We start from the raw sequence: 27,003 nt of genomic DNA on the forward strand, positions 1-27,003 counted from the left end.
GCAGCTCCTCCCAGAGGCAGAAGCTACCGGATCCAGTTGGAGGAGGTTAGTTTTCACCCAGCCAGGAGGAACGTGAAGAGGTGAGTCTTCTCTGTTGCTGCTGCACTCCTCTCCCCTTTGGAAGCTATTGTTCTTGCACTGCTAGTGCAGTTTGGGAGTAGTAGTTAGTAAAAAGGTTCAGCATGAAAAACTACATTATTATTATTATTATTATTATTATTGTTATTATTCCTGTTGTAAACTGGTCACATAGCAGATTGCAAATGTAACAACATACTATTAAATCATTGGTTTGTCTTGTTAAAACACATGAGGAATATGGTGTGGATTGTTAACTTGGAAACAATAGGAATAAACCTGTAACTTTGTATTTCTTCAGTTTTCTACTTTCTATCCATGGTTGCTGAACAATTTATTAAAATGAATGTCATCTATTTCAATGCAGTAACCCCAGCCATACTGTTTGGACAGAAACATGCCATTTAGTGTGTTGACTCTATACAATCATATTTTCAGTGATATTAACTGAACAGTCCTTCAACAGCAATTTCTAAAAGTCTGTAAGTGACTAAATATTAACCAGGTATCAGAAGACATATCTACATTACATTTAAGAAATCTTTACGTTCATGCATTTTTCATGCATGAACTGCAGTAAATCACATTAAACAACCTTGAACTAAAAACATTGAGTGGTTGAGGTTTGGTAGTGTTCCTCAAACTAGTGGTCACCATTTTTAGATCACTCTTCATCCTCACTTGGTCAAGGTTAGTCAGTGCAAATGGCTGGATGGATTTGTGTCACCACTGCAGCTTTGAGTGTAAAACCTGGTGCTACAGAGACAGTGTCTTGTTTACAATAAATGAATTTGCAAAAACACAATAACGTAGCATGTTAACTCTTCAGTTTCTCTCCAGGAAGCGCAGTGGTGAAGAAATAAAATATCACTATCACAACAAGGAAATACGTAATTTAAATGAACTGGACGTGCAACATTCTTCTCTGTTAAAAAATGAAGTTCTCCCACATCAACTAGCTAGAGTTTAACCAGGAAAAAGCATGTTATTAAGGGATTCTTACAGCTTAGTCTTCATGCAGCCTTGTACTCTGGAGTAGGAGGGATTACAACTTTATGAACTTGGATCATGAATAAACAATGGGAGAAAACATTATGCAACCACAACCCATTCCAAGTTATAATTATATAATTACCATTTTCTTTCATTTATTTCTTTAGCAGAGAGAACATTTACCAAATACAGGTGTGCTCATTTGAACACAATGAAGCGTTTTCTCACTCCAATCAAGTGAGGTTTCCAACAGATTCCAACAAGTCTCTCTTCAGTGGGCCATGTTAGAACATGTACACTCCTCCCAGAGATGCTGTGTTCTCTTAAAGGAAAAGCAGCAGCTATGTTGTAAGCTGTATTCAAGTGGGGTTTACGACACAAACTCAAAAACTGATCATTTTTATCAGGTAAGGTGTATATAGCTAGGTTTTCTGATACTGTTTGTGTGGCATACACAAGAAGCGGTAGGAGAGTGAGAGCAGAGGTGAAAAAGGTAGGAATGATTTGTATGAGCTGTTGTATAGAGGAACACAGATCATGTTATTATTGTAGACCGGCTCAGCAGACTGTAGATGAAGAAAACACGTGCAAATAGAGAAAACACAACTAAATACAGAAAGTTCAGAAACACACTGCAAGTAGCACACAATCCAACAGGAAGTGTTTCCAGGGGACACTAAAAGGTGACGTAGAATGTTATAAATTTCTGTTCTCAAGATAATTAGGAGTATTCTCAAATGAATGACTTTAAAAATCTATCTTCCTCACGATCATGGTAGAGAAGTGAAAAAGAGAAGCTAATTAATAAATATGTTTTTTATTTTTTTATTCATCCGATTTTTGCAGGTGGGCTTATGAAATTACCCTCAGATTGCTTGTTTTTCACTGAAAAAGGATGTTCACTGATGCAATAAATTCATTGTTTTATAGCTAAATGTAGAAAAGTGATACCTGTATGCGTATGTATGAGATAATATTGTGAATCGCAATTATTTTAGCTAATAATCTAAACATGACATTTTACATAACGTCCTATGCCTATCCATTTCACATTCAGCTTTTGAATATCACAACGCACAATTAATAGGATTTTTTTAACTGTCAGTGTATTCTCATCTCCTACTGTGTCATTGTTTGTTTGTTGGAGGCCTATTGAACTGTTAACAACATCTATTGATCATTTTAATACCGCTCAATATACAGATCACAATTTTATAGACCCCTAATTGACATGTTAAAGCAAAATGAGCAAATAAATAACAGTCTAAACCGGAATAATCTTAAATGTATTATCAGTGACTAGCTTAAACTATTATCAATTATAAAAATGTTGCTAATGTTGATCGACAGCTGTTAATCAACCAATCCCTCTATCATGCCAGCTCTGTCTGTTGAAGGATGCACAGAGAGAAACAGACTTTCTTCTGTAAATCTCTGATAACAAAATTAATGATATTCTTTTATGTTCTTTCAGTTTAAACTGGTGTTTAAAGAAGCCGACAATAAGGAGCACTCATGTTATACAATGGATAAAGCCCAGATCACACATGACCTTATACTGACTTAAAGAACAGGGCAAGATCTTTGTGAGCTTCAAGAAGAACCACATGAAGCCTCTATACACTAACTCCAAACAGTGGAAAGCTGAGGCCGCAGCATGATCGACCTGAGCTTCCTGACGGAGGAGGAGCAGCAGAGCATCCGGACTGTGTTGAAGAGAGACGCTAAACTGAAGCAGGCTGAGGAGCAACGCGTCCAGTGAGTCCTCTGTGCTATGTCCAAACTGAGCCCTCTTTAAGTGTGATCTGTCACAGAACAGATTACATTTCTGTCTGCAGAACCTACTTGTGTTTGCTACCAAGTTACAGATGCAGGTGGAAATGTTGCTTGCAACACAGCAAAGACATGTTTGTTTGTTTGTGAAAATGTTTAGTAAAAAGCAATGCAATAAAATACTTCTTATTTTCTAATCTCAACATTTTGAAACAGGTGCTCTGAATAAAGAAGTTGTGACTGTACATGTCCCATTAATGTGTCTGCATTCAGGAACCTGCAGAAGACTGTGAGTGACCGGGGCCGGCTGAGATACATGACTGGAGAATGGTTCTACGAGACCAAGCAGCTGCGACATCAGGATCGCATCCATGGCTCCGAGATCATCAGGGCCTCCATGAGACACTCGCAGAAACCACTGACTATATGTTAGTCATTGCTATCCTTAATATCACAGATCCAACTTATGAATGTGTATTTCATTATCTACAAATGAAAAATAACATTTACAAATGTGCAACGATTTAGGAGTAATTTGGGGTATTCCCAAGGTCGTTTTTAAATTACAGATTGTTAAATGTGTCTCCTGATAACACACATCATTGGCGTGTGGACTTGTTGTATTGGATACCAACAGTGAGCTTTACAATGAATGGCTAACCTTCTCTAACAGTAGCTGTGTGTTTGTGCTGCAGTGGAGCTCTCCCAGATATCTCCTGAGAAGCCCAGTTTTGTCAGCAGTGTGAACAAAGAAGTGTTCGTCCCACCTGCACTCTGTGGAATCCTTCAAGAGCCGCACACGCAGCCCAGTGATGAACGGTATTATAATTATTTTTTCCCTATTAGCTTATTTTCTCATTGCAGCTGTGCAGCTGTGCCTTCATCTGTTCCTCTGCTCCTTCAGGCCTCTGGTATGGCTTATTGGGACTTGTTTAAAAGCATTTTTAATCCAATCACATTTCACTTTTATTTATTTATATAAGATTAGCCTGGTTAAAATACATGAAACAGCTTTCTCGAGACCCTGGATATGTGATTGGTGACAGGGCCCACGTGACCATTAACATGCGCTGTGATTGCCTGTGCCGGTTAGGTGCTGCGTAATTGAGCGTTGCTCGGCAGGAGAGTCTGGTGGTTAACGTGGCTTGCTCACGGCGTCTCCTTTTTTTTCTCGTCATTATGAGCGGCTCCGTGCGTTGGCTCCGTGGGTTGGCCCCCACGCCCCATATGCTTGTGGTGGTGTCTTGTGGCGGAGTGGGTGGTGTACTGTGTGAAGGCGCCGTGTATTGAATGGGTCGGTATCTGACAGTAACTCCAGGGACACTTTTTTCCCCCCAGTCTGCCTGTGATTTTAAATTTAAAGGAGATTTTACCCAATGTATGCTCTTCATACATTGTTTGCAAGATTTAAAATTCCATTTTGGTTCAGAAAGTGTATGTTGAAGGAAAAATCCTGCAGCTCTAAGTACAAATATTAAACTCTGTATACATTTAGAAAACTCCACATAGCATGAACAAAATATTTGGTCTGTGTAGTCGGTTTTGAGCTCTATCACATGCTGCAATAGTGGACCAGATTATTTGGGTGTGATTGTGTGGAGTTGTGCACGCACTAAATGGATACTTAGTAATCAGCCCTGAAGTAATCTTCTTACGAGGTCAAGTCTCACATGCTGATGTTCTCCAGTGCCTCTGAGGAGTATCAGACATATTCTGCACTGCCCCAATTCGTAAGAATGGACCTGCCCGTTCTTAATAGTAACTATATCTAACTGTAATCATTTATCCCATGGAACATTAGATGGAAAGGAGAGTTTAAAAAACAAGAAAACAGACATTGTTTTTTATTTAGGAGATTATTTTTTTATTGGCCAAAACATGTATAGAAGGAAGTGTAATGCACTTACATAACATAACGCAAATTTTCAAATCAAGATTAGACTAATTATTTTTTAAATCCACTGAAAGTTTCCCTATCTTCAGAAGTTGCCTTTGCATCTTGTGGTCTTTGTCTATTCTAATAGATATGAAAACCAGAAGTCACGTGAAACACCACAAGATACAAGTATAGCAGTTTTACAGTCACCCACAAAGGTAGGATTCTGACTGGAGAAACCAGTTAACAGGTTGTGAGTGTGAGTCCATGGAGGTGTTGTATTTATCAATCTTCTTTTGTTCAAGCAAAGACAAAATCCATTCAACAGTGACAGGATTGCAAGTTTTGAAAACAAGGATGGTCAGTTATTGGACGGAGCAGTGAATCCAACGCCAACACAGAACGAGGGTAAGCTTCCTTCTGTTGACTCAGTTTGTGCTGTTCGGAATATATATTTTGAGTGTGAGTAGATTTCTTGATCTCATGATACATCATGTGTTTTAAATTGAGTGGACGCCATGATGGACACATTGTGAAAGCAGTTACATTACAAACCAATGTAAGTCTGTTTTTTTAGCAATCCAGGTTTGTGGGTCCTTTGCGCTTCAGCTGTTTCAACCTTTCCTGTGATCAGCATGTTGGCATGAACAGTGGTTTGCATGGCAGTGGAAGGCATGTACTGGCTTGTGATTCCTAACAATTTAATCATATGATTACATTCCATCTTGTTTTTCAATTTCGAAGACAGTATTTTTAGTGACATGGGAAAAGGGAAAAATACAATTCCATGCAGGTTCTTTGTAGTTAATAGTGCTGGTTTCAAAATATGGAATAGCTCATGAACCACAGCCATTTGCCAATTGTACACAACAGATGATTATTGGAATTTAATTGAAGTTCTTGCTTCAGTGTTTGTGCCAATATTTGTGTTTTCTACCGGTCCTTGAAATGAACCAGTGAGCTGATACCACAGATTTTCCCACGTGTTGTCAAAGTGAAGGGAAGTCCAAATACACAAGGCTTCCCGACAAGCCAGAGGATTACACAGAATCGCATTCCAATACATTCAAGTCTTAATCTTTACCGCATGACTTGTAGCTGCTGGAAACATTTAGCAGAAGCTATGAAAACAATGTTATTGTGGGAAAAAAGATCTGACGAAAAAAAAAACCCAGACAAATAGTGACAGTTTAGACAAGGCACAACAGGTCAATAGGTAATCAAATACCTATCCATCCTGGAAACTGTACCCATCGTACATACACAACAAGGTCTTAACATAAATAGATATTACACCTTCATGATAAACACAAATATTCTGCAGACTGGGCCTCTTAATCATTGTTTCAAGGCATAGAAATACCTCTTCCATATGTCAAAGCCACCAGTATTCATCAATAAATAGTGAAACAGTCATCAAAACAGTAATGTGTTTTATAAGTAAAGCACTTCCAAGACACTCTTTGTGGGAACTTATACAGGGAACAAAACAAAGTTGTTTAAAGTTGGTGGCTCCATCCTCCACACTAAAGAGCCAGCCCTAAAGTAGATTAAGTATTCAGATCCTGTAGTTACTTAAAGGTGCAGTGTGTAAGATTTAGCAGTATCTAGTAGCGAGGTTGGAGATTGTATCCAGTTAAAACTTATCCCGCATAAACTTGGCTGACGTGAAAATACAAAAAGGATTTAGTGAGTGTACACTGTAAATTGCAGTTTTTGCAGACATGCATGTTCCAGCTCCTCAAGACCAACAGTTTTCTTTTTTGGCCCTGGAGACCAAAACAACGGTGTGCCCCCTTTTTTTTCCGACCAGGGTAAGCCAATGCAGGTAGGTTCGTCCGTTCTGGGCTTTCTTTAATAACATGGTGACCGCCTCCATAAAGAGGACCTGCTTTTTATCTTGATAAAACAGCTCATTCTAAGGTAACAAAATTACAACATTATTATTATATATATATTCAAGAAAACATACTTACCTTTTTCCACCCCAAGCCCTGCGGCGCCCATTATAGGAGAAGAAAAGGGAAGGAAAGGTTATTTTAAATTATTTATTTTTATAGATATACGTTTTATTCCCAAGAAAACTTTGAAAAAAAAGTACATACATTCATATAAGTAGAAGTCATTTGCGGTTCATACAATTACTTGAACAGACCTCACAAAGGCCTCTAGAATCCCCCCTGTAGGGGGGACTTGGGGTGCAAAAGGTTAATACTATTTTATTCCATTTTTGCTCCTAAATGTTACACACTGTTCCTTTAGGTAAAAGTACAAATACCCAGTTTTGTAGTTAAGACCATCTAAACCGAGACCAAGTCAGGATCAAGACCAGAGCGTTTTGAGATCAAGAGAAGACCAAGACCTGAGTCTTCTTCGTCAAGGACCGAGACAAGACCAAGTAAAAGGGCGATCAATTTTGAGACAGTTGAAACCAAGAAAATCTTGGCTGCCAATACCATATTGCAGAAACACTCATTGTGTCATGATTAATGGGAGAGGAAAGAAAAAGTTAGAATGTTATTGAGGAAATGTCACTTTAGTGGAACTGCCAACATATTAATCTGAAAGATAACAAGGAGCTAGACCAGACTAGACCAGATTCGACCAGACTTCACAACCCGAATTAAAGAATGGAGTCAAAGTATAATGTTGGTTGTGAAACTTCCACAAAATAAAGTGATGCATGGTTAAACAGTTTTCAACATGATTCTGTGTTTGAGAGTTGCTGAAGGACACCAGTGATGAAATAGTCATACTCAAAAAACACAGCTGATGTGTTGTTGGTTAAAACAGTGTTCATTTGTCTTTGTTTCTTTCAGAGCCTTTACCATCATCTGATAGCTGCATTTCTTATGCTAGTAACCTTAAACAAGACCCTAATGATAGCCCGATCACCCAGAATGCATCTATTACCATGCCAATGCCTGAAAACAATGCAGTAAGCACCAGTTCTCAGGACTGCTTTGTTGAGGAAGACGGGCCAGGAGGTCAGCAGACTAACTCTGCTGCTCCGCAGAGCATCCTCAAGCACTTGTCCACAGACTCCTTGTTCTCAGTTAGCCTTGATTTTTCCACTGAGAGCTGGATTGACAGGAAGCAGGTGAGGTTCAGCTCCAAGGCTGGTCAGAGTGGTGGGGAGTGGCAAGATGGGAAGGAGCTGGGAGAGAACAGTTTGCTGGACATTGATTCCATCACTCCCTCTGAGGCGGAAAATAATAGTGATCTTATGGATACTGCCCGGGCCCCTGTTGGCACACCTAGGCCTTTATTCAAGCAGAATCAATTGGATTCACAGGAAGGTGAACTCAATGGCAAATATGAGTCAAACCTCCAAGAACAGGAAGCTGGACAACACCTTGGTGGTAAGAGTTTAATTTAAAACCAATGAGTCAATTAAACTACCAATCAATAATTCAAACAACTATATCAACAAATTACTTCAGTATCTACACATTTACAAACATTCAGACACCAGACAAGATTATGCAAAACGCATTGTACCTATTTATCCTGCTTTTGCATGTTCTTGCATGTGGCAAAATATGTGCATTTATGTAAAAACTAAAGAACAGCAAGAAAACATCTGTCTGTATTGTATAATTGGGCTTACTGCACCTTGCTTTGGTATTATGCAATTTTGCTTTTAATGTCTCATGCCATGTGTTGGACTTTTCCATTGTTTTGTTGTGTTACCTGTGAATTGAAGTGTGACTATGATAATCCCAAGGTATTCTGTATGAGTTGGGCTAAACGTCAGCCTTAAAAATCTCCTAATTTAATTAGTCCACAGTTGGAGCTCATATCTTATTTAAGAATTATAATGTAACCCAGAGATTTATTTTGTTTATATAGTATATTTCAAATAATTCTGATGGTATATGTGTGTGACAATTGGTACACTCCCTTTTTTCCAGTTTACCTGGGTTAGTTCTGTTAGTATGTGTGTTGCTGTTTACTCTGGTGTCTTTTGTATAATACCACTAATGGACGTAGTCAAAGTTGCAAAGTTGTTGTTAATGCGGTCAGAAATAACATGTTGTATGTGAAAAGCAGTTACAACACACAAAGCCTCACTTCATTTGACAGTGATAAACCCTATTAAAAAAAAGTCCTAGACAGTCATATTTTGCAGTGTTAAGTAGACATAATTTATTTGCGTGATCCAATCTTTGGTTGTTATCTTTGCAGATGTTGCAAAGGACTTTCATCCAGAGTTCCTAAGCCCTCCAATGTCCGGACTGGTTTCTGCTGACCAGGAGCCAGGTAAGGCTGTTCAGTTGGAGGCAAAGTCTGAAGAGGACCATTACTCTCAGACTACTTCCACAGCCTGGCCAACTGGACACAACATTCGTCACCAAAAACTGCCTGAAGAAAGAACTGAGGTCTCTTTTGAGCCCCCCTCAAATACTAAGCCGCTTGATGGCAGCTTAAAGGGTTTATGTCATGCTGTTTCACCCAAGCCTCAACAAAGACTGCTTGGAATATTTAAAAGAGAGAAAGAGAAAACTGCTGAAGTACAGAGTCCACAAGGAGAAGAGGTGAAGATACCTAAGCAGAAAGAACCAAACAACACCCAGAATCTCTCTCAAGGGGTGGCAGATAGTATCACGGACAAAGCTGCAAGTGTCAAACAAGAAGCTAAACCCTCTGAGATGACAGAAGTCAGAACACTACAACTCACATCACTGCAGAACACACCGTTTAAAGAAACAGGGACCTCAGTAGATAAAGACACTCAGCAGGGGGCAACAGAAGGTAGAGTGGTTCAGCTTCCGGAGAGACTATCCAATCTCAAAGCTTTTTGGGAGAGAGAAAACAGTGGTCCCAAAATAATATTTACCAGAGAAGAGGCCAGGCAAGTAGAAGCTCTACATAGCTGTCAGACTAACTCTGTTGTGGAAAGCAAAAGCAACAATCTCTCAACTCAAATGGAAATGACAATTGAGGACACTGCTGACAGGTCACCACTGACTGAATGTAACTTCTTTGTAAATGTATCTAAAGAAGATGGCACATATAGAGCTCATCCAGTCCTCATCTATGAAGATACAGATGACTCTTTACCAGGTCCAGAGACAGAGTCACAGATTTCTGAGGCACAGGGTAACGCCATCATTCCTGTACCTTCCCTTGTAACCTTCAACAACCAAAAGCGAGAGAAGGATATTCCAGTTCCCCTTCCCAGGCCTTCAAGTTCCAGTCCTCAAAAGGACAGGCCAGCCAAGATCAGTGAGCCAAAGCATTTCTGGGAAAAGGAATATACGGGACCCAGGGTAATCACTGCAAGTGTCAAGGAATCCTCACACAGTTCAATACTCAGTAACAAAGAGGTTTCTCCACAGTCTGATCTGAGAAAATCCTTAGATAACAGAGAGAAATCTGAGGGACAAGCACAGATGCCTTTATACAAAACCAAGTCTAACATTGTCTTTAAACCATCAAAAGTGACAGACAAATGTTTTGTCAGTTCTGGTAGTACTGACATACAGTCAGCATGTCAACAATATCAAGTCAAGGCTGATAATGAGTATCAAGAAATGCCCCTCAGTCCTAGACAATCCCTAACTCCAAGATCAAAAGACCAGGATGACGAAGTCAAGAGGAGTCCATCTAAAACCTGCTATCCAAGGGTTCTGCCAAGAGAATCCTCCAGTCCTAAGAGACCCAAGCTGGAAGGCTCTCCCTTAAAAACTTTTCCAATAGACATTGACCCCCAAGCTAAGGTTGTTGCAGAGCAGCAAGGGAAGCCAATACCAGTTCCAAGACAGAAGAAGAGTCCCACAAATGACGCAAAACTGATAGTGCTGACTGACAGTAAACCTAGCATAGGTATCACCTTTCATTCTCTCCTTTCACATCCAGAGGACACAGGGGCTTATCATGGTAATGTGAAGACACAACAAAGTAGTTCAAGCTCCTCTACTTTACCACAAACCAAAAAAGCCCCAGAAAAGAAGTTGATTACTTTTCCACACCTCGCCAGATCTTTCATCCCTCAGGATTATCAGCACTACCTCGGGTCAAAGGAGAAGTCCCATGTACCTCTTTTCCCCCAAGAGAGAGTTGTTGTGACAGAGAATGATGCCTTACACACACCTCAACATGCCCCCAGAGACTTTATGCAGGGTCCCACTGAGGGGAGTCTTCGCGACATCAGTTCTTGGATTGAACAAAATAAAGATGGAAGCTCCAGCCAAAACACAATTACCAGGGCTTGGTCTTCGTCTCGGGCAAGTTCAGGCAGTGAGCGTTTTAATTCTTCTGAAATTCTTTAAGATAATGATTAAGAAATTAATACCACAGTGACATATTTTTTCAAACAAATCCCATCAAGTTTACATGTTAATGCTGCATTGAATCTGATTTGATTGAGAGTTGACGAATTACTCCATTTCAAATGTGTTTCTACAATCTGCTCATTGACCTTAATTCTCCTTTTGTATTTCCACTTCAAGCATTCCTATACATGCTTTCCTTTAACCAGTGTATATCAATAGAACATATTTTTGTTTAGTTTTAGGTGAAATATAGATTTTTCATCTTTGTGTGATTCAAGAGCTACTGATGCAATCGATATGTGGCAGCTAATCTCTACAGTAGAGATTAAAACTGGTGTTGACAACACTGAGATTCCTGTTGATTCATTGCACTAAAATTTAAACACACATTAGCAACTTTTTGAGATCCTAAACGGATTAATTTAGCATTTTTACTTACTATTTTGTATTAATGTAAACAGAGGCATCATAGTTTCAAATGCTTGCTATGTAACATCTCTGTTGAGTCTTTTTTTCCAGACCTGATTCTGTTTTGTTTGTGGCAGGTTATGATGACAGTTCTAGTCCCACCTTTTCAGCCCTTAAACGATTATCTTCAAGGACCATGCCTTCATCCAAAAGCCTGGAAAACCTCACATCACAAACAAGTAACAAAACCCTTGGTTCTTAAATGTCTGTAGTTCTTCAATACAAGTAATGGTCATGAAGGTGTATTGTATTGCCAGTGCATTATTTCATGTAACATGTATGTGTTACAGCTTTGTAAATAGCTCCTGTCCCACGGCTCTATTTTTTCTTAGGAGAAGAGAGGATCCAAAATAACTCAAGAGAACCAATTAATCAAAGTGTGGATAATGGTAAAAAAAAAAAAAAAAAATGTCAACATCTCTTTTTGTCATGGCTGAATTACTGAATGGGTTTATCAGGCTGGGGCCCAATGTGTGAGGGACATAAAGAGAGACAAAAAGTCCACAAACAGACCAAGACAAACCCAAAGAGGTGCAAAACAGCTGCAAAGAGACCACAAAGAAACTCACAGCAACTATGAAAACTACCACAAAGATACACAACATGACTACAAAGAGATCTAAAATGGTAACAAAGGGCCAAAACAACCACAAAGAAGAACTACAAAATGATTCAAAATGACTAAAGAGACACAAAACATTGACAAATGGACTCAAAATGACTAAAGACACATATATTTATCAGGACATACACAGAATGTTTTAGAGGGTCATTGAACAAGATTCAAAGTTATATCTCTTTTCCACCATCAGCCTCTACTCTCTCAAGCTCAAAGCAGATGAAATCCAGTGTGTCCATGACTGTTCTTCAGCAGGACGAGGTAAAGTGCTCTTACTCTCAAAAGTATTCCATCTAGTATTCAATATTTTCCAACTTAACCTCACACAATAAGAGATAAATGATTGGTTTACTCTCATGAATGATTTCCTCTTCATTGACAGTTAAAACAACTGTAATTCTTGCTCTTTTTATATTAGGATGACTGTGACAGTACTTTTGAGACCAATTTGGGCTGGAGAAGGAACACGGGCAGCTCCACGTCGAACTTAAGTCTCTCCTCTGGAATGGCTTCCATATCATCTGTATGTCCACATGCAGCTCAATATAGAATAGGTTTCTGATAAACACAGAGTATGAAGTTTGTTAGCCTGTGGAAAGGTGAATGTTCTCTAGAATGTTCTTACTTTTTAACTGAATTAGCTTTAATATTTTCACCGTTTGATGTGTTATTCGACAACTAAGTTTCTGATTAGATTACTTCAAAGCTGAGTATGCAAATCCTGAAAAGACTTGTACTAAGCAAAACCAACAATGTGATAACGTCTCTTAACTCAAAGCTTGTTGATTCATACTAAAAAGGTACATAAAAACAACTCGCAATAACGTTTTTTTTCTTTTTTCAAATGGTTATTTCCTAAAACAACTGGGCTCTGTTTTTCATACCTGATTTATTAAGTTAGCTGGATTTTGAGGATAAGATGACGTAGATCAGGCTTTTGGTTTTTCGAAGCAAGTTTAGGAAAATCACCAAAGCAACACATCAAAATCCCTTAACCTGGTCCCAAGCAGGTTTGGTGAAAGTTCACTGAATAAGTCGGCCACTCCCACCGGATAAAAAGCAGCTCCCTTCCTCATTGATGAAGGAGCAATGTTAATTATATTAGTTTTATAGGGAGAGAGTTCTTCCAGATCTCTAAGATCCGTTCTCACATCATGACGACTTCCTGTACGAGAGCTATCGATTCTGCCGACAAGGACTTATCTATTTACGAGACTTTCTGGAGCCGTACATTAAACACCACACGGCGCAGCCGAGCGTTGACTGTCTTACAAAATGTACACATACTGTATGCAGAGTGGATCACAGAAGGATTGTGTGGAAAAAAAGGCACAAACCCTGCTGTTCATAGAGTTTATTTAGTGCTTAAGAAACTTATGGATGTGTTAAAGCAATCATAATTATATAACAGTGTTATTTTTAGTACACCATACTACATATCATTATCGTAGAACATGACTAAGGTGGACTCATAAAAATACAGAGAATCACACACATTTATTTTCACTGCTTCAATTAATTGAATTTCTAATAATGAATAATACATACATACTGATCCACCCATACACATATTTAAACTCCTACTTATATGGTAATCTACACACACATGAATATACACATATATAGTACATAATACATGCATACAGTACATATATCCTCATAATTATAAATGAATTTGTATACTACTACCAGCAGACACATTTAAATAAATATAATCTGATTGATTTGGGTGATAAGGCACTTAAAATTAGCCGATACATTTTTCCAACACTGACGCATTTAACTTATATTTTGCGGTGGTTATGTGACTCCAGCCCGACCAACGGAGGCAGCATTATGCTGCGTTCACAACAGGAAGTGTTGCGAATATTTGCTACGCTTTTAAATGTGACTTTGCCATCATTATTGGCTTCAATTCATCATATGTAGTCATGATCATCTTCTGCTCGTCACTTGAGAAACGAGACGCTCTTTCTCTGAGTTTATTTGCCATTGTAGCAAGAGCACATCATGAATTTGGCGTTCGACTTTTCTCCTTTCTGAAGAGGATCAGTAGTAGTACCCTGAGGACTGACGTCTGGTTAGAATGAACGAGACCATTTGAGGGCGGATCCACCTTCGAAGAACCAACATAGCGTCAATCATCTCGCTAATTTAAGATGGATAATAGGACATTTGATTGACTTTGTTAAACCACGTACTAAGGTCGTAATAGGGCCCTGGTCGCTGTAGTTTTCAGCAAACGTTACTCAAATAAGTTTAGGTTTACACATTGTTGGTTTTAGTTTGTTCATGAGATTTGTTGCCCATAAGAAGAGACTGCCAACTCGTCAAATGCAGCAGCGTTGTCACAGGAAGTCAGGTTAAGGCGACAAAACCACTGAGTTAGGATTAGGGACAGATCGTTGGTTGACTATAACTTCATTGAATATATCACTATAGAGTGACAAACTACTCAAGAGCGACCAACGACTCAGGTGACTTGCAACTGACCTGACAAAGTATGTCAATGTTGACTTGGTTTCGAGCGGGACATGAACAGTGGTCTCCTGGGTGAAATTTGTGTGTATGTTTGACCATGGATATGTAGAGAGAACTGGATACAGCATTCGAGGCAGAGCCCCATTCATTCCACTATAGTTGTTCAGTGGTGCATGAAGCCTCACGGCCCTCGGTCCAGCCATTAGTCTCAGGCTTATTCACAGTAGTGGACGGAGGAAAATATGTCAGGATTTAGCTATTTGTGCATGTCACAACTTTTATGACATTTGCTTCAAAGCATGGCGCTCTATCTGGGGACTTACTTTGACCAATGCACCACCTCTCCCACCCATTCTATGTGCACGCTTAGACAGACAGACAGATCGATAGACAGACTGATAGACAGACTGGCTCAAAACTTTGTGATACTTCCTGCTACAGTCTGTGTCTGACAAACAATCAAGATAATTAATGTAATGTATTTCCCCAAACAAAAACAATGAGTTTAAACCTGAGAAGATGATGTTTTCTCTCCTCGCATCAATATGAACAGGTCGGCGGCAGCATCAGCAGCCTTTACCCCGCAGACTTTGGAGACATTAAAGTCCAGGGAAGCATCCAGCTAGCTGTGAACTACATTCAGAAGCTTAGAGAATTTCACATATTTGTGGTGCACTGCAGGGATTTGGCCGTGGCCGACACTAAGAAGAACTGCTCTGACCCGTAAGTGTTTGCTGTATACCGTATGATCAAAATGTTCAAAATAAAGCACATGTCAGTGATATTTGTGATATAATGGTTGGAGAAAGAGGACTGGCAGATCAGAAAAGAGGCTGAAACATTTGAAAAGGAAAGTGACGTGTCAGTTGCTTTCCGCTGTCATTTAAATTAAAATGTTTTAACTATATTTGTTCGAGTTGAGAACAGAAATGTGACTACACTTTCTTTCTACAGGTATGTGAAATGTTACCTTCTCTCTGAAAAGACAAAGTTGGGAAAGAGAAAAACCACTGTAAAAAAGAAAACATTAAACCCCACCTACAATGAAATCCTCAGGGTAAGAACTCCATATTTAGTATTTTATAGACTTGTCCTTGTATCTATTCCTTATTTTACAAACAGTTTTGTTGTATTCTTCCACTTTCACAGTTTAAAATTCTAATGGAAGTGTTGAAAACTCAGTCTTTGAACATCTCTGTGTGGCACAACCACACTTTTGGACGGAACAGTTTCCTGGGCGAGGTGGACCTGGATATGTCTGAGTGGGACTTCAGCAACACACATATAAATGAATACGCACTGAAGGCCAGGGTAAAGGATTCATTCCAATACACAGTCTGTGTGTTTCGTAGACAGGGTTTGTTAGACGGTTACTCATTTCATCTCAATCCTTCAGGTTCCAGGACAAAGTCCAACAGCGTCTCCATCACATCTGATGGACAGCAGAGGACAAATGAGAGTCGCCCTGAGATTCCTGCCGCAGACATCCCGCAGTGAGCTAATGACTCCTCAGATTTAATACGTTCTTTCCTTTGAATTTGTTTGATTATTGTGGTCTAATTGCATCCACAGGCAAGAGGACATCAAGGATGGAGACTGGTGAGGTACAGATTTGGGTGAAAGACTGTAAGAATCTTCCTCCAGTCAGAGGAGTTATTATCGACCCGTTTGTGAAATGGTAAGATTTCATTCAAACTGTAGGTCACTTATCAGAGACCTTAAGTATTCAGAATTCGACAGATTTAAAAAAAAAGAATAATGTCCATCAAGACAAAGAGAACACAACCAGTTGTTGTTGGCTTTTGCGCATCTAGTTCAAAGACACATCCAATCACACTGTAAAATAATAACAGGGACAGGGACAGTTAGAAATGAAAACCGCTTTAATAACATCAATAAACCTTGTGTGGTGTTTTCAAATGAAAATACATTTGATCTTCCTTTGTTTCTTTTGCTGCAGCACCGTACTTCCTGATACGAGCCGGAAAAGCCGACAGAAGACGCGAGTGGTGAAGAGGACGGCCAATCCGATGTTCAACCACACCATGGTGTACGATGGCTTCCGTTCAGAGGACCTCAGAGAGGCCTGTGTGGAGATAACAGTGTGGGATCATGACCGACTGAACAGCCACTACATTGGCGGCCTGAGGCTTGGTTTAGGGACAGGTAAGTTTAATTCCACGGTAACTATTTTCAACATAGTTACAGCTGCAATATACCTTTGATAAACAAGTTTGAATACCTGGGATTTGCATTGTCTGGAGATGGTTTGGGATATCCACTCACAACCCCATCAGAATGAGAGTTGTTTATATTTCTATGATTTGTTTCGCACATATAAAACATGCAGACCACAATTTGATATCAGGTACAAATGGGGTCCTTGGTTTGGCCGACCAATATAAAAATAAATAATAATGACATTTTAATTTTTTTAAGAAAACTTCATTCCCGCGAGTAATTTTTTTCCCATGGTATTAGTCAAGTATTACCTTCATATTAATACAATGATTTCTGGGCCTTTCTGTGCAGGGAAGAGTTATGGGATGGAAGTGGTCTGGATGGATTCAACAACAGATGAAGCAAATTTATGGCAGAGGATGTTACAGTCTGATGGTGAATGGGTGGAGGACGCTTTACCTCTGAGAATGTTGGTAATGGCAAAAAGCATGTCAAAGTGAGATTGTACACAATGTGCTGATACATGTGTGGAAACTCTGGGAGCACTCTGCATGCACAATTGGATAGATCTACTAGCTATAGTCTACACTGAGTGGAAGCAGCTGCCTTAGTGAACAATGTGTATGCACATGTATAATTGAAGATCATTGTATGATAAGTAAATACACAAGGTAAATCAATTTGTTTAGCCAAAACTATGTGTTAAATGTATCAATTTAAAAACAGTTAATTATTTATAATACAATGGAAATTATGGAACATATAAGTTGTTTTAATTTGAGCAGTAATTAATTGTATACATTATTGTATACATTAGTATACATTAGTATTGTTTTCAAGCTATATTCTATCTTCAATAAACGTATATTAATGGGACTTGTGATTTGGTTTGAAGAGAATGGGTAAGTTGTTTCACTCATGTTTCATTCATGTTTGAGAAGTCAAAACTTGGAAGTATACAATAGCTGTCATCATAATAATACATACTCACCTTGGTACCAGCAATGAATCATTAGATGTATTGTTTTTTTTCACAAAAGTTTCACGTTAGGTTAGTGCTCAGCAGCAGGTGCACTCATTTTAGATGTTTCATTATCTTCATTTACCACTAGAGTGTGCTATTGGGCCACAAATGGCAACAACTCATAAAATACATTTTTCCAAGCCCTTTTGTTACAAATTTGAGGATTTCAAACTTTAGTTCAATTATTTTATTATAATTTGTTTCACACAAAAACTAATTATAATAATGATATTACAAGTCCATTCAGGAAGTCAGAGTAAGAATTATTAGAATTTTCATATTGCCTAAAGTCCATCAATAGTTCAGGTCTAAAGCGGTTGATCCGCTCTGATGCGAAAATAAATTGCACAATGCAATTGGTTGTCGCACCTGTCAGTCCAGACAGGAAGCAGCTAACCAGCAACCGGCCTCAGGTTGCTGAGGTAAGTTAAACAGCTGTGTCAAGCTCCCCGGATTGCGCCCAACAAGTCAGGAGACTTTACCTTTAAAATAAAATTACAGTGCGTGCCACTTTGGGACAATAAAACGACGGATGCAGACTTTCATTGAGTTTATTAGATGAGCAAAAAGCATTTGATATATGTAGTGTAATCCAGGGCTGGAACTAGACTGTCACTGAATGAAAGCAGGAGAGCAGCCATGTTTTTGACGGCATGAGCTGCTGACAGTAGTGGAAAGAGGACGTACCGCCATCCAAATCATGTTCCACAACATATATAAATATTACTATTTCTAATTTGTTCAGACTGACCTATTTAGTAAATGTAATAAATATTAGTTAATGGTTTAAAAAACAGACCCAGTTTTTGTCTCAAGAGAAATTCAGATACAAGACAGAAGAAGTAGAACTTTGCAAACACATTGCAAATAAAATATCAACAATACCAATGGCCTGTAGATATGAATGTTTCATATTTTAATTCAATTTATTTTATATAGCCCAAAATCACAACATTTCCTCAGAAGGCTTTACAATCTGTTCCCATACAACATCCTCTTTCCTGGGACCTCACATTGGATCAGGAAAACTCCCCAAAAAAACCTTTAAGGGGCAAAAAAGGGAAGAAACTTTCAGGAGAGCAACAGAGGAGGATTCCTCTATCAGGATGGCCAAAAGTACAATAGATGTACATAAGTGTACATAATGAACATAACACATTCAATGAATATAACATAAATTATTCATATAGCAGCATGAGAGTAGCATGATAAAACAGTTACAACTGCCAGCAGCAACAGTGAATATAGTAGAATAATCATGATAATAGAAGCAGTTACGGTATTGGTAATACTGCAACTAGCAATAACAATGATAATGGCTATATAAATGATAGAGTAGGACCAGGATCCATGTAAACCTGTGAGGAAAGAGAGCACAAAGACTCTGAGGAAGAAGTCGAGTTAGTAATGTGCATTGGTGAGACATGAATTCATACAAAACCCTCACCGACCCTCTCCTGGACCCCTGCTTACAGAGCATACAGGTCTATATGACGCTGTCAACATGGTCCTCCACTAGCATCTGGGACCTCTGGCTGGATCCTGTTTGTGGACTTTAGCTCTGCCTTTAATACCATCCTATCTTCTCTGCTGCATGACAAGCTCTTCCAGCTGCATGTAATTGACTCCACCAGCAAGTGAATCATAGACTTCCTGTCTGACAGCAAGCAGCATGTGAAGCTGGGAAAACACGTCTCAGCCTCTTGTACCATCAGCACCGGTTCCCCTCTGCTCTTCTCCTCTGTAGACTAACACCTGCACGTCCAGTCTTCAGGAGTCCATCAAGCTCCTGAAGTTTGTCGATGAGACCCCCCTCAATGGACTCATCTCTGGTGGGGACGTGTCCGCAGCCAGAGGCAGACTTCAGCGCATCATCCGCTCTGCTCAGAGGGTGATTGGCTGCAATCTGCCTTCCCTCCATGATTTGTTTGCCTCCAGGACCCTGAAGCGGGCAAGAACGTTTGTAGCCGACCCCTCGCACCCTGAAAACAGTTGGAGTACCTTCCATCTGGCAGGAGGCTGTGGTCCATCAGGACCAGGTTCATCAACAATGACCAGGACTGTTATCTGTTTATTATGTATCTTTTACTATGTCTATGTTTATTGTTAAGCACCTTTCACCAAGTCAAATTCCTATGTTCAACGTACTTCAACAATTCGGATTCTGGCTTAATAAGCCTAAGTATTTAAAGATCTCCTTGTTATTACATTGGGTGGCAATTCAACAACTTTACTAATACTAATTTAATAATTTAACTCACAATGTGTCTCTTCATTACTTATTAGGCATATCAGAGTACAAATCTAGACAGCCGTTTAAACAGCCGCTAAAGTTGCACATTTCTTTCAAAGCCGTTAACGTGTATCGTTATTGTGTGTCTTATTGTGAAATGAATAAACGGAAGTCCAGTTTCTCATTGTGGCCAGCTTGTTTCTGGCACTTCAAACTGTTGGTGATGCTGTCAGTCCATATGGCTGGCGTTACTGTACACTACCTTGTTAAAGAAAAAAGAGATGTGGCAGCTCGAGGACAGCGCTGTTCTTCATCAGGTGAAATGTCCGGCGAATGCACAGTCACCATGTTACGGAATATGAAAATACATGGAGTCATTTGAGAGCCATGCATTTTCTCCCACAGTTGGCAGGCAGGTATTTTCCTACAGCCAGGCGTCGCACTGGAGAAGTGGTTCATCTCGCCGCGCCGCTGGCTGCTGCTGTAGCATGATGCTAGCTAACTAATGAACAGCACGCATGTTTCCATTTATCCGCCAGAGCGCGGAGAACACACAGCGTGAGAGTTTTTAATGTTGTCTCGTGTAGATTCGTTTTCCGCCTCATGGGGTACACAGGACACATGTCACCACAGAAGTCTCCCCCTCCAGACACTGACTCCGAAGGGACTGGTACGCGTTAGCGGGCGCGTCCTGACGCTAACTCGTTAAAAGAAATCGCGGGGACAACTGACGGACATTCCTTTTGAAACTCGACATTCGTTTGCTTCTTAGGAGGGCAGTGGAACCGCCATCCTTCAGGTATGCACTGTCGGCCAGGATAACTGATGTGGACCAGCTCCTCAGACAGGACCCTCTTGGACCAGCGTCACCGTGGACGGGGTTGAACCGGGCCAGCCCTTAGACCCGTGGCCCCTCACCATTAGAGCAGCTTCTCTCCTCACCAGGACTGTGAGACCGTTGCGGCTCTGGGTGCTGGTCCTGTATTGTAAACCAATGTATGTGAGAAGACGTTTAGACTAGCAGTGGATCCATCATGACGAGGCTTGCCTGTGATCTGCCAGCTGTACAGCCAGAGGAGGACCCTGACAGAAGTAACACACAGCCTCACGTGCAGAATGTATTCAAAGGGCTTCCCAAGCGGTCTCACCCACAGGGCCCTTGAACTCCTGAAGGGACCCAGTAGATAGTAGATGAGGCATCGCTGCAAGGATTTCTTCTGAGCTTCTTGTGGATTACTGTTGGAACTGTCATTTGAGACAGAGACACCTGTGATCACATTACAGCTGCTAAAATCAAGTCCGGAATAATCTCCTCACTGGACATAGAACCCCTTGGAGCCCCCAGCCACCCAACCCGCTTGTGGTACCCAGACTACTTAAACAGCCTCTTGTTCTCATCTCAGATTGCTTGAAGAAGACCTACTGTTTTCTGTAATCCCACCAAGAGGAATGATCATGCATTGAAGACCGAACTGGAAGCCTTAGCAAGAGTCAAGTTTACACAGTCATCATGCCTATTAGAAAAAAAGGTGAGTTACTGTGTGTGCCACAGATTATCTATATTGGAGTCTTTCATCATCCCCCATACAAACTAAAACCAGTGTCCCTCCATCTTTCAACAAAAGACTGTCTTTGCTTGCTCTATAAAGACATGTCTCTTTGTAGTTTGTGGTGGAAGACGAGCCGGCAAAGACTTGACCTCAACCCCATCCACTCTGTGGGATGAACTGGAAACCAGCTTTTATCACCCACACTAGTGGCCGTAATGCTGCAAGATGCTGCCATCTTCTAAAAACTGGTGGAACGCTTACAATAATGTTTTTATTAACATGAATCATATTTCTGTTATTACTGACACTATTACTGCTATTTCCCCCATTATATTATATGAATACTGCTACTACTGCTATTACTACTGTTTTTATGTATAATTTGTGCCCAATGTATTGACTACATTATTCATTCTGAACATATAACATCTACTTTACTTCTGTCCATCCGTGTGTGTGTGTGTGTGTGTGTGTGTATATATATATATATATATATATATATATATATATATATATATATATATATATATATATATATATATATACACATATATATATATATATTTATTTATTTATTTATTTATTTATATATATATATATATATCTATCTCACCAACGGCCATCTTGTCCTATCTGCCCCTCTTCTGCAGACACAGCACGAGCCCTGGGGCTTTTGGAGGAGTTCTGCACTAAACTAAGGACGCCGGAGGAGCAGCAGCTTAAAACTGCCATTCTGAGAGTAATGGGGATTTTCAAAAGCAACCTGTTTGAAGCTCTTCTTGGTAAGTCGGTGAAGCATAGCAAAATCCATCAAGCAACAATTTTTTTTCTGTCAACTTCATATTGTTGTGATTTTCAGAAAAACAAAAGAATTTCCGATTAAAAAAATGCTAAAACACAACTTCTCATGGCTTCAGGAATGCAGGAAGGCAATCAGAGTTGGAGCTGCTGAAATACAGCATTTAATAATCGCTGTTTAGAATGACATATCAAATGTAGCGCACAAATAATTGTTCTTATATTAATTTAGATTTCTTGTAAAATGTACATACATAGTTATTGATAATAATGTAGTCCTTTCATAGAGCACTTAATACCACAATAAAACAGAAACACGTTTTTAAAAACGGCCTCAACAGCGTACAGAACACTGCAGGCCACTGCTTCACCAAAACAAGACTTTGATTTGTTTTTTCACAGCCTGAACTATCTTCTTACTAGCTTAGTTTTTCACACTCTGCTGATTGATATATTATTATAGATTTGATCAGCTATCAGTGACTGATTGATTGACAGGGTGTAATACGATAGACAGTTTATTACGGACTCCTCTGCTCTGCCTGAACTTGGGAGGAATAGTGATATCCTGGTCCCCAGCTGTCAGTCAGGAGGCATTATGCCAAACCGCTGCCTCCATGCAAATACCAGGTGCCACACTTTGTGTGAGTCTGTTACGTTTTACATGATAGTTCTTGTGTTTTTCAGATCCGGCTCTATTTTTCACTTCTATGCTATGAAAGCGAGTTACACCGATTTTTTTTTTTAAGTCACTTGTGAAGATATTCATAATTATCCCGATAATAGAAATTCACCTTTAAACAACAAATTGTGTTTGTTTTCTATTGCAATCCCTGATAAATTAATATAGCCCTAACACGGCGGCACATGATTGGGACTAGTTTGCACCTTCTTGTGACCTGCACACACTCATAGTGTTTTCTCCCGTTCCCTTCCATAATCAGGTGATGTGGTTCCGAGATTGTCAGCTGCCTGAATGTTCTAGAACATTGGGAGTGTACGAATGGTCCAACTTGAACCAATTTGTTAATTCAGAGAGCTGGGATGTATGCATGCCTTTCACAATTCAGATGATTTGTAGGTACGAGGCAGGTGGATGGTTTTAATCTACTCGGGTAGAGGCCCAAATGTTTTGTCTTCAATTGTGACATCATTGTCTTATCACTTGTTCGGGTTATACCTATCGACACCAGAGACCGAGTCGGATAAATCAATTAGTTTTTCTGTAATCTTTTCATATTGTCAAATCGGTTAGATTTCTTTAGTCTAGAGTCCAAATGACTATGTGGCATTAAATTAAACTTATTTTCAGCAGCTTATGCTTTCAGGTCGAGAGGTGGACTAGATGGGATTTACAGAGATGATTTGAAATGTTTCACTAAAACTAATAAAGGATTATCTTATTTTATCTTATTACTTTGTGTTTTAATCTACAGACTCAACAATCTTACTCTGGTGTTATTCAGGAATCTCTGCTCTTTTCAGGCATGAAAACGGGTCAGGGGTGAAAAAGGTGAGAAGGCGGGGAGGGAGGTGGGGGGGGGACAACACGACTCTACTGCTCAAAAGACGCTACAACTGACTCCTGCTCAGCCGAAAGTACAACTGAAAGCTCTTATCATCCAGACACAATTCGCGGACAGGTATTCGGCGTACTCTCTTTTTAAAAAAAAAAAAACGCCCGGCTGGTCGCGTTAAAACTCTGCTCTGTATGCAAGCAGCAGAGTTCCGCCCAAAACATGGACACGACATGCACACAGGTGAGCACACACACACACACACGGGCGCGCACACAGTGGACAGAGAGAGAGAGCGGCGAAAAATATTTTGCGTGCTTTTCAATGGGATTTGCTGCTTTAAGCTAACACTATTTTAAGCTAACCGCTATCAGTTTTAAAGCCTAACAGTTCATGTATGTGCGGGTCAAGACAGACAGGCTGCAGCCTGGAGCTCCATGAACAACGTTTCTGAGTTCACCGTACGCCGTTAACAGACTACTGAGCATGCGCGACTCTCCGATTCTTGGCATTTTGCCAAAAGCCGATCTTCACGAGATCTCCATGAGGTTTGTTCTGCTGTTGCGTCTTTTATCAGAAAACAGACCTCAGCTCATTAAGCATGAATTGAGAGTACGTATCAAATCTACAACCCCATTTATAAAAGATGTTTAGAGGAAAGCAGCTCACTGAGCCACTGATGCAGCCTGATGCTCACACATCTGCACTTATTCCGTTTTGTTTTGCAAAAAAATAGCTTTTTGTTTTCAACAATAAGCTATTTTGTAGTAATTTAATATTAGTTCTTTTTTGCACGGATATAACTTTATTTTCATTTTCCTAACAAAGTGATAAAAACATTTTTTTCCCACCATCATTGTTGTGGAAATTGTTAATAATTATTGTGATCAATAATTAACATTGATATGTGATCAGACAGTTCACATATAGTATAATTAAAAGGTGATCTGTGCAACTTTGTTGTTCAGGAAGTTTGTATCAAAAAAGTAGCCCTTGAGATTATTTTGTACCTCAAAGTAGCTCTCGGTTCCAAAAAGGTTGGTGACCCCTAATGTATATTATTCAATAACTCCAACGACCACTGTACATGTTTAAGACTTAAGTGAAACTTCTGCTTGACAGCAACAACAATGGCTACACGTCTTCTGTTCCTCTAGAACAGGGGTGTCAAACTCATTTTAGTGAAGGGGCCACATGCTGCCCATTTTGATCTTAAGTGGGCCGGACCAGTAAAATCACAGCATAATAATGCCTAATTAACAATAATCTTTCTGTATGTTTAAATCATTGGTGAAGGTTTTTAGATTATAAACTCTATTTTAAAAGGTCTTTCAACAATTACCTAGAAACATAAAGACCAGAAATTCAGACATCAGCCCTCTGTTTATCTGCCTGGGCTCTCCTCTGCTAATTCCCTCGCTTTGTGAAACGTTGTGACGCCACTTTCATGACGTAATCCATGTTTAACGACTTCTAACACAATAATATCAGTGCTCACATCAATTGCAACTGTCGATCTATGGTTTGCATGTCCGTCTTACAAGCAAAGGATCAGAGGTTTGAATCCCAGCTCTGCTAAGTTGGTTATTAAAAATAAAAACCTTCTTTTTTTTTTTTTTGATTGAACACCATGGCGGGCCGGACTGGACCCCCTGGCGGGCCGGATCCGGCACCCCTGCTCTAGAACCAAACTGTTACACACATGCATACTGGTTAACTCACTACTTAACACCTCAGTACCAACTCTGCTGGCAGAGAACTGTAACTAAAAAACAAAATCACTGTCCAAATTTAGCATTTCAATGGCTCTCCATTGGCTCAGATGCCCACATGGACTCGAGCATGAACTTATTAAAATTCGGTGGTCAAAAGGTCACTGTCATCTCACAAAACACATTTTTAGGGCCCTAATAAAAAAAAAGGCTAAATAGGACAATTTCACACATTTTTAAAAGGGTACAATGATAAAGTGATCACACTTTGGACATGTGTGGATGTAGTGCAACTAGACTGGTAGACAAAGGCGTACTACTGCAAGGTGGTAATTCTAGTATTTTTCTGCAGTTTTGTAAATATTTTGGCCGGGACATTTTTTGGAGTTTATCAGCCATTGGTGCATAGATCAAACCTTTTGGACCATGCTGCATATGATTGAACAAATACCTAATACCTAATAATACATAAACACGGCCATTCTTCATAATACAGATTCCCTTACAGAGGTCCCCAGAACTTTTTTGGCAGTACATTAGATATTAGCTTTAACATAATATGTAGGCTCGCAGCTGTCTAGCTTACTCCTCTGGGACGTTCAGTGTTCACCAGAATTTCTTTGGCTCACACTAATATTTTTGCTATGTTTTGGTGTCATGATTATCTGTTAGGCATAACTTCATGGTTTCCTCCATTTTGCTTTCACTAATTGAACAATAATACAATAGCAATAATAGCTTGCTTTTGCAATCGGGCTTACATTAGATCAGCTGGACATTTATGGATGTGCCCTTGCTTGAGTAAAAGGTACTCTGGTCTTAATGGGTCATAATATAGGCGAGGAGAGCCCATTTAGTGAGTAGAGCTCTGGCGGTCAGAAATATAGTGGCCGTGTCTACTACCGCGCACTTGCGCACTTCAAGCACTTTGAGCACTGACTTTCAGTGCTTAGTGCGCCACACTGACAAAACCAGCAGAATTCAGTGCACTGAAAGTACCCGGATGGCGCACTGCAAACGGTCAAAAAATGTAGTGTAAAGCGATGGACACTACTTGCACTGAACGGGCGCCATCTTGGCGACGTAGCGGAAGAAGAGGAGCCATTTCGCCAGCTTTTTATTAATTTATTTATATCCTCTTGCCGCGATTGTGGAGGTGTCGTAGTTTCCACATAGGTTGGAGAGAGGGCAACACAAGGGACAAAAATAGGGTAAGAAGTGCGTTCATTTTGTCAGTTTTAGTTTCGCGGATATCGCGAGCAGATTTGCGGACGTCACTTCCGGCTTAATTTTCGCGGGTGCCGCCAACAGATTTGCATCCGTCACTTCCGCAAATTGGTTAACGTAAGTGTTCCATTTGATACAGCGCTTATCAGCGACACAGTGCACTACATATGTTAATGCTCTGTGTTATAGTGCACT

At 39.8% G+C, this 27,003-nt stretch overlaps 2 protein-coding genes across 8 annotated transcripts in view; both read left to right on the forward strand.

Moving 5' to 3' along the window:
- Positions 1-17,623, forward strand: sytl2a (synaptotagmin-like 2a). 5 transcript variants are annotated; one of them, XM_068600347.1, is made up of 19 exons: positions 1-80; positions 2,546-2,829; positions 3,118-3,272; positions 3,540-3,663; positions 4,869-4,938; positions 5,026-5,128; positions 7,540-8,082; positions 8,909-10,963; positions 11,544-11,645; positions 11,799-11,855; positions 12,279-12,346; positions 12,504-12,608; positions 15,120-15,289; positions 15,521-15,623; positions 15,716-15,877; positions 15,963-16,059; positions 16,139-16,244; positions 16,527-16,732; positions 17,099-17,623. In XM_068600347.1, exons 2-19 carry the CDS (start codon positions 2,729-2,731, stop codon positions 17,245-17,247), a joined length of 4,476 nt encoding a protein of 1,491 aa, XP_068456448.1. In that variant the 5' UTR covers positions 1-80; positions 2,546-2,728; the 3' UTR covers positions 17,248-17,623. The 5 variants fall into 5 exon arrangements, with proteins under 5 accessions (XP_068456448.1, XP_068456449.1, XP_068456450.1 ...); XM_068600348.1 differs by lacking the exon at positions 11,799-11,855; XM_068600349.1 differs by lacking the exon at positions 7,540-8,082.
- A 2,580-nt stretch (positions 17,624-20,203) lies between these two features.
- The window catches only part of dlg2 (discs, large homolog 2 (Drosophila)), a 186,238-nt gene continuing 179,438 nt past the window's right edge, over positions 20,204-27,003 (forward strand). For 2 of the 3 annotated variants that reach the window (XM_068601064.1, XM_068601066.1), the window contains exons 1-2: positions 20,204-20,321; positions 22,205-22,336. In XM_068601064.1, coding sequence (XP_068457165.1) covers positions 20,228-20,321; positions 22,205-22,336 — 226 coding nt within the window. In that variant the 5' untranslated portion in view covers positions 20,204-20,227. Of the gene's footprint in view, positions 20,322-20,776; positions 21,534-22,204; positions 22,337-27,003 lie in introns of all 3 variants that reach the window. The other variant, XM_068601063.1, reaches the window with a different exon arrangement.

The sequence above is a fragment of the Clinocottus analis genome, unplaced genomic scaffold (assembly GCF_023055335.1).
Source record: "Clinocottus analis isolate CAN_PGR_092001 unplaced genomic scaffold, fCliAna1.0.p SCAF_5, whole genome shotgun sequence".
In the NCBI taxonomy this organism is placed as follows: Eukaryota; Metazoa; Chordata; class Actinopteri; order Perciformes; family Cottidae; genus Clinocottus; species Clinocottus analis.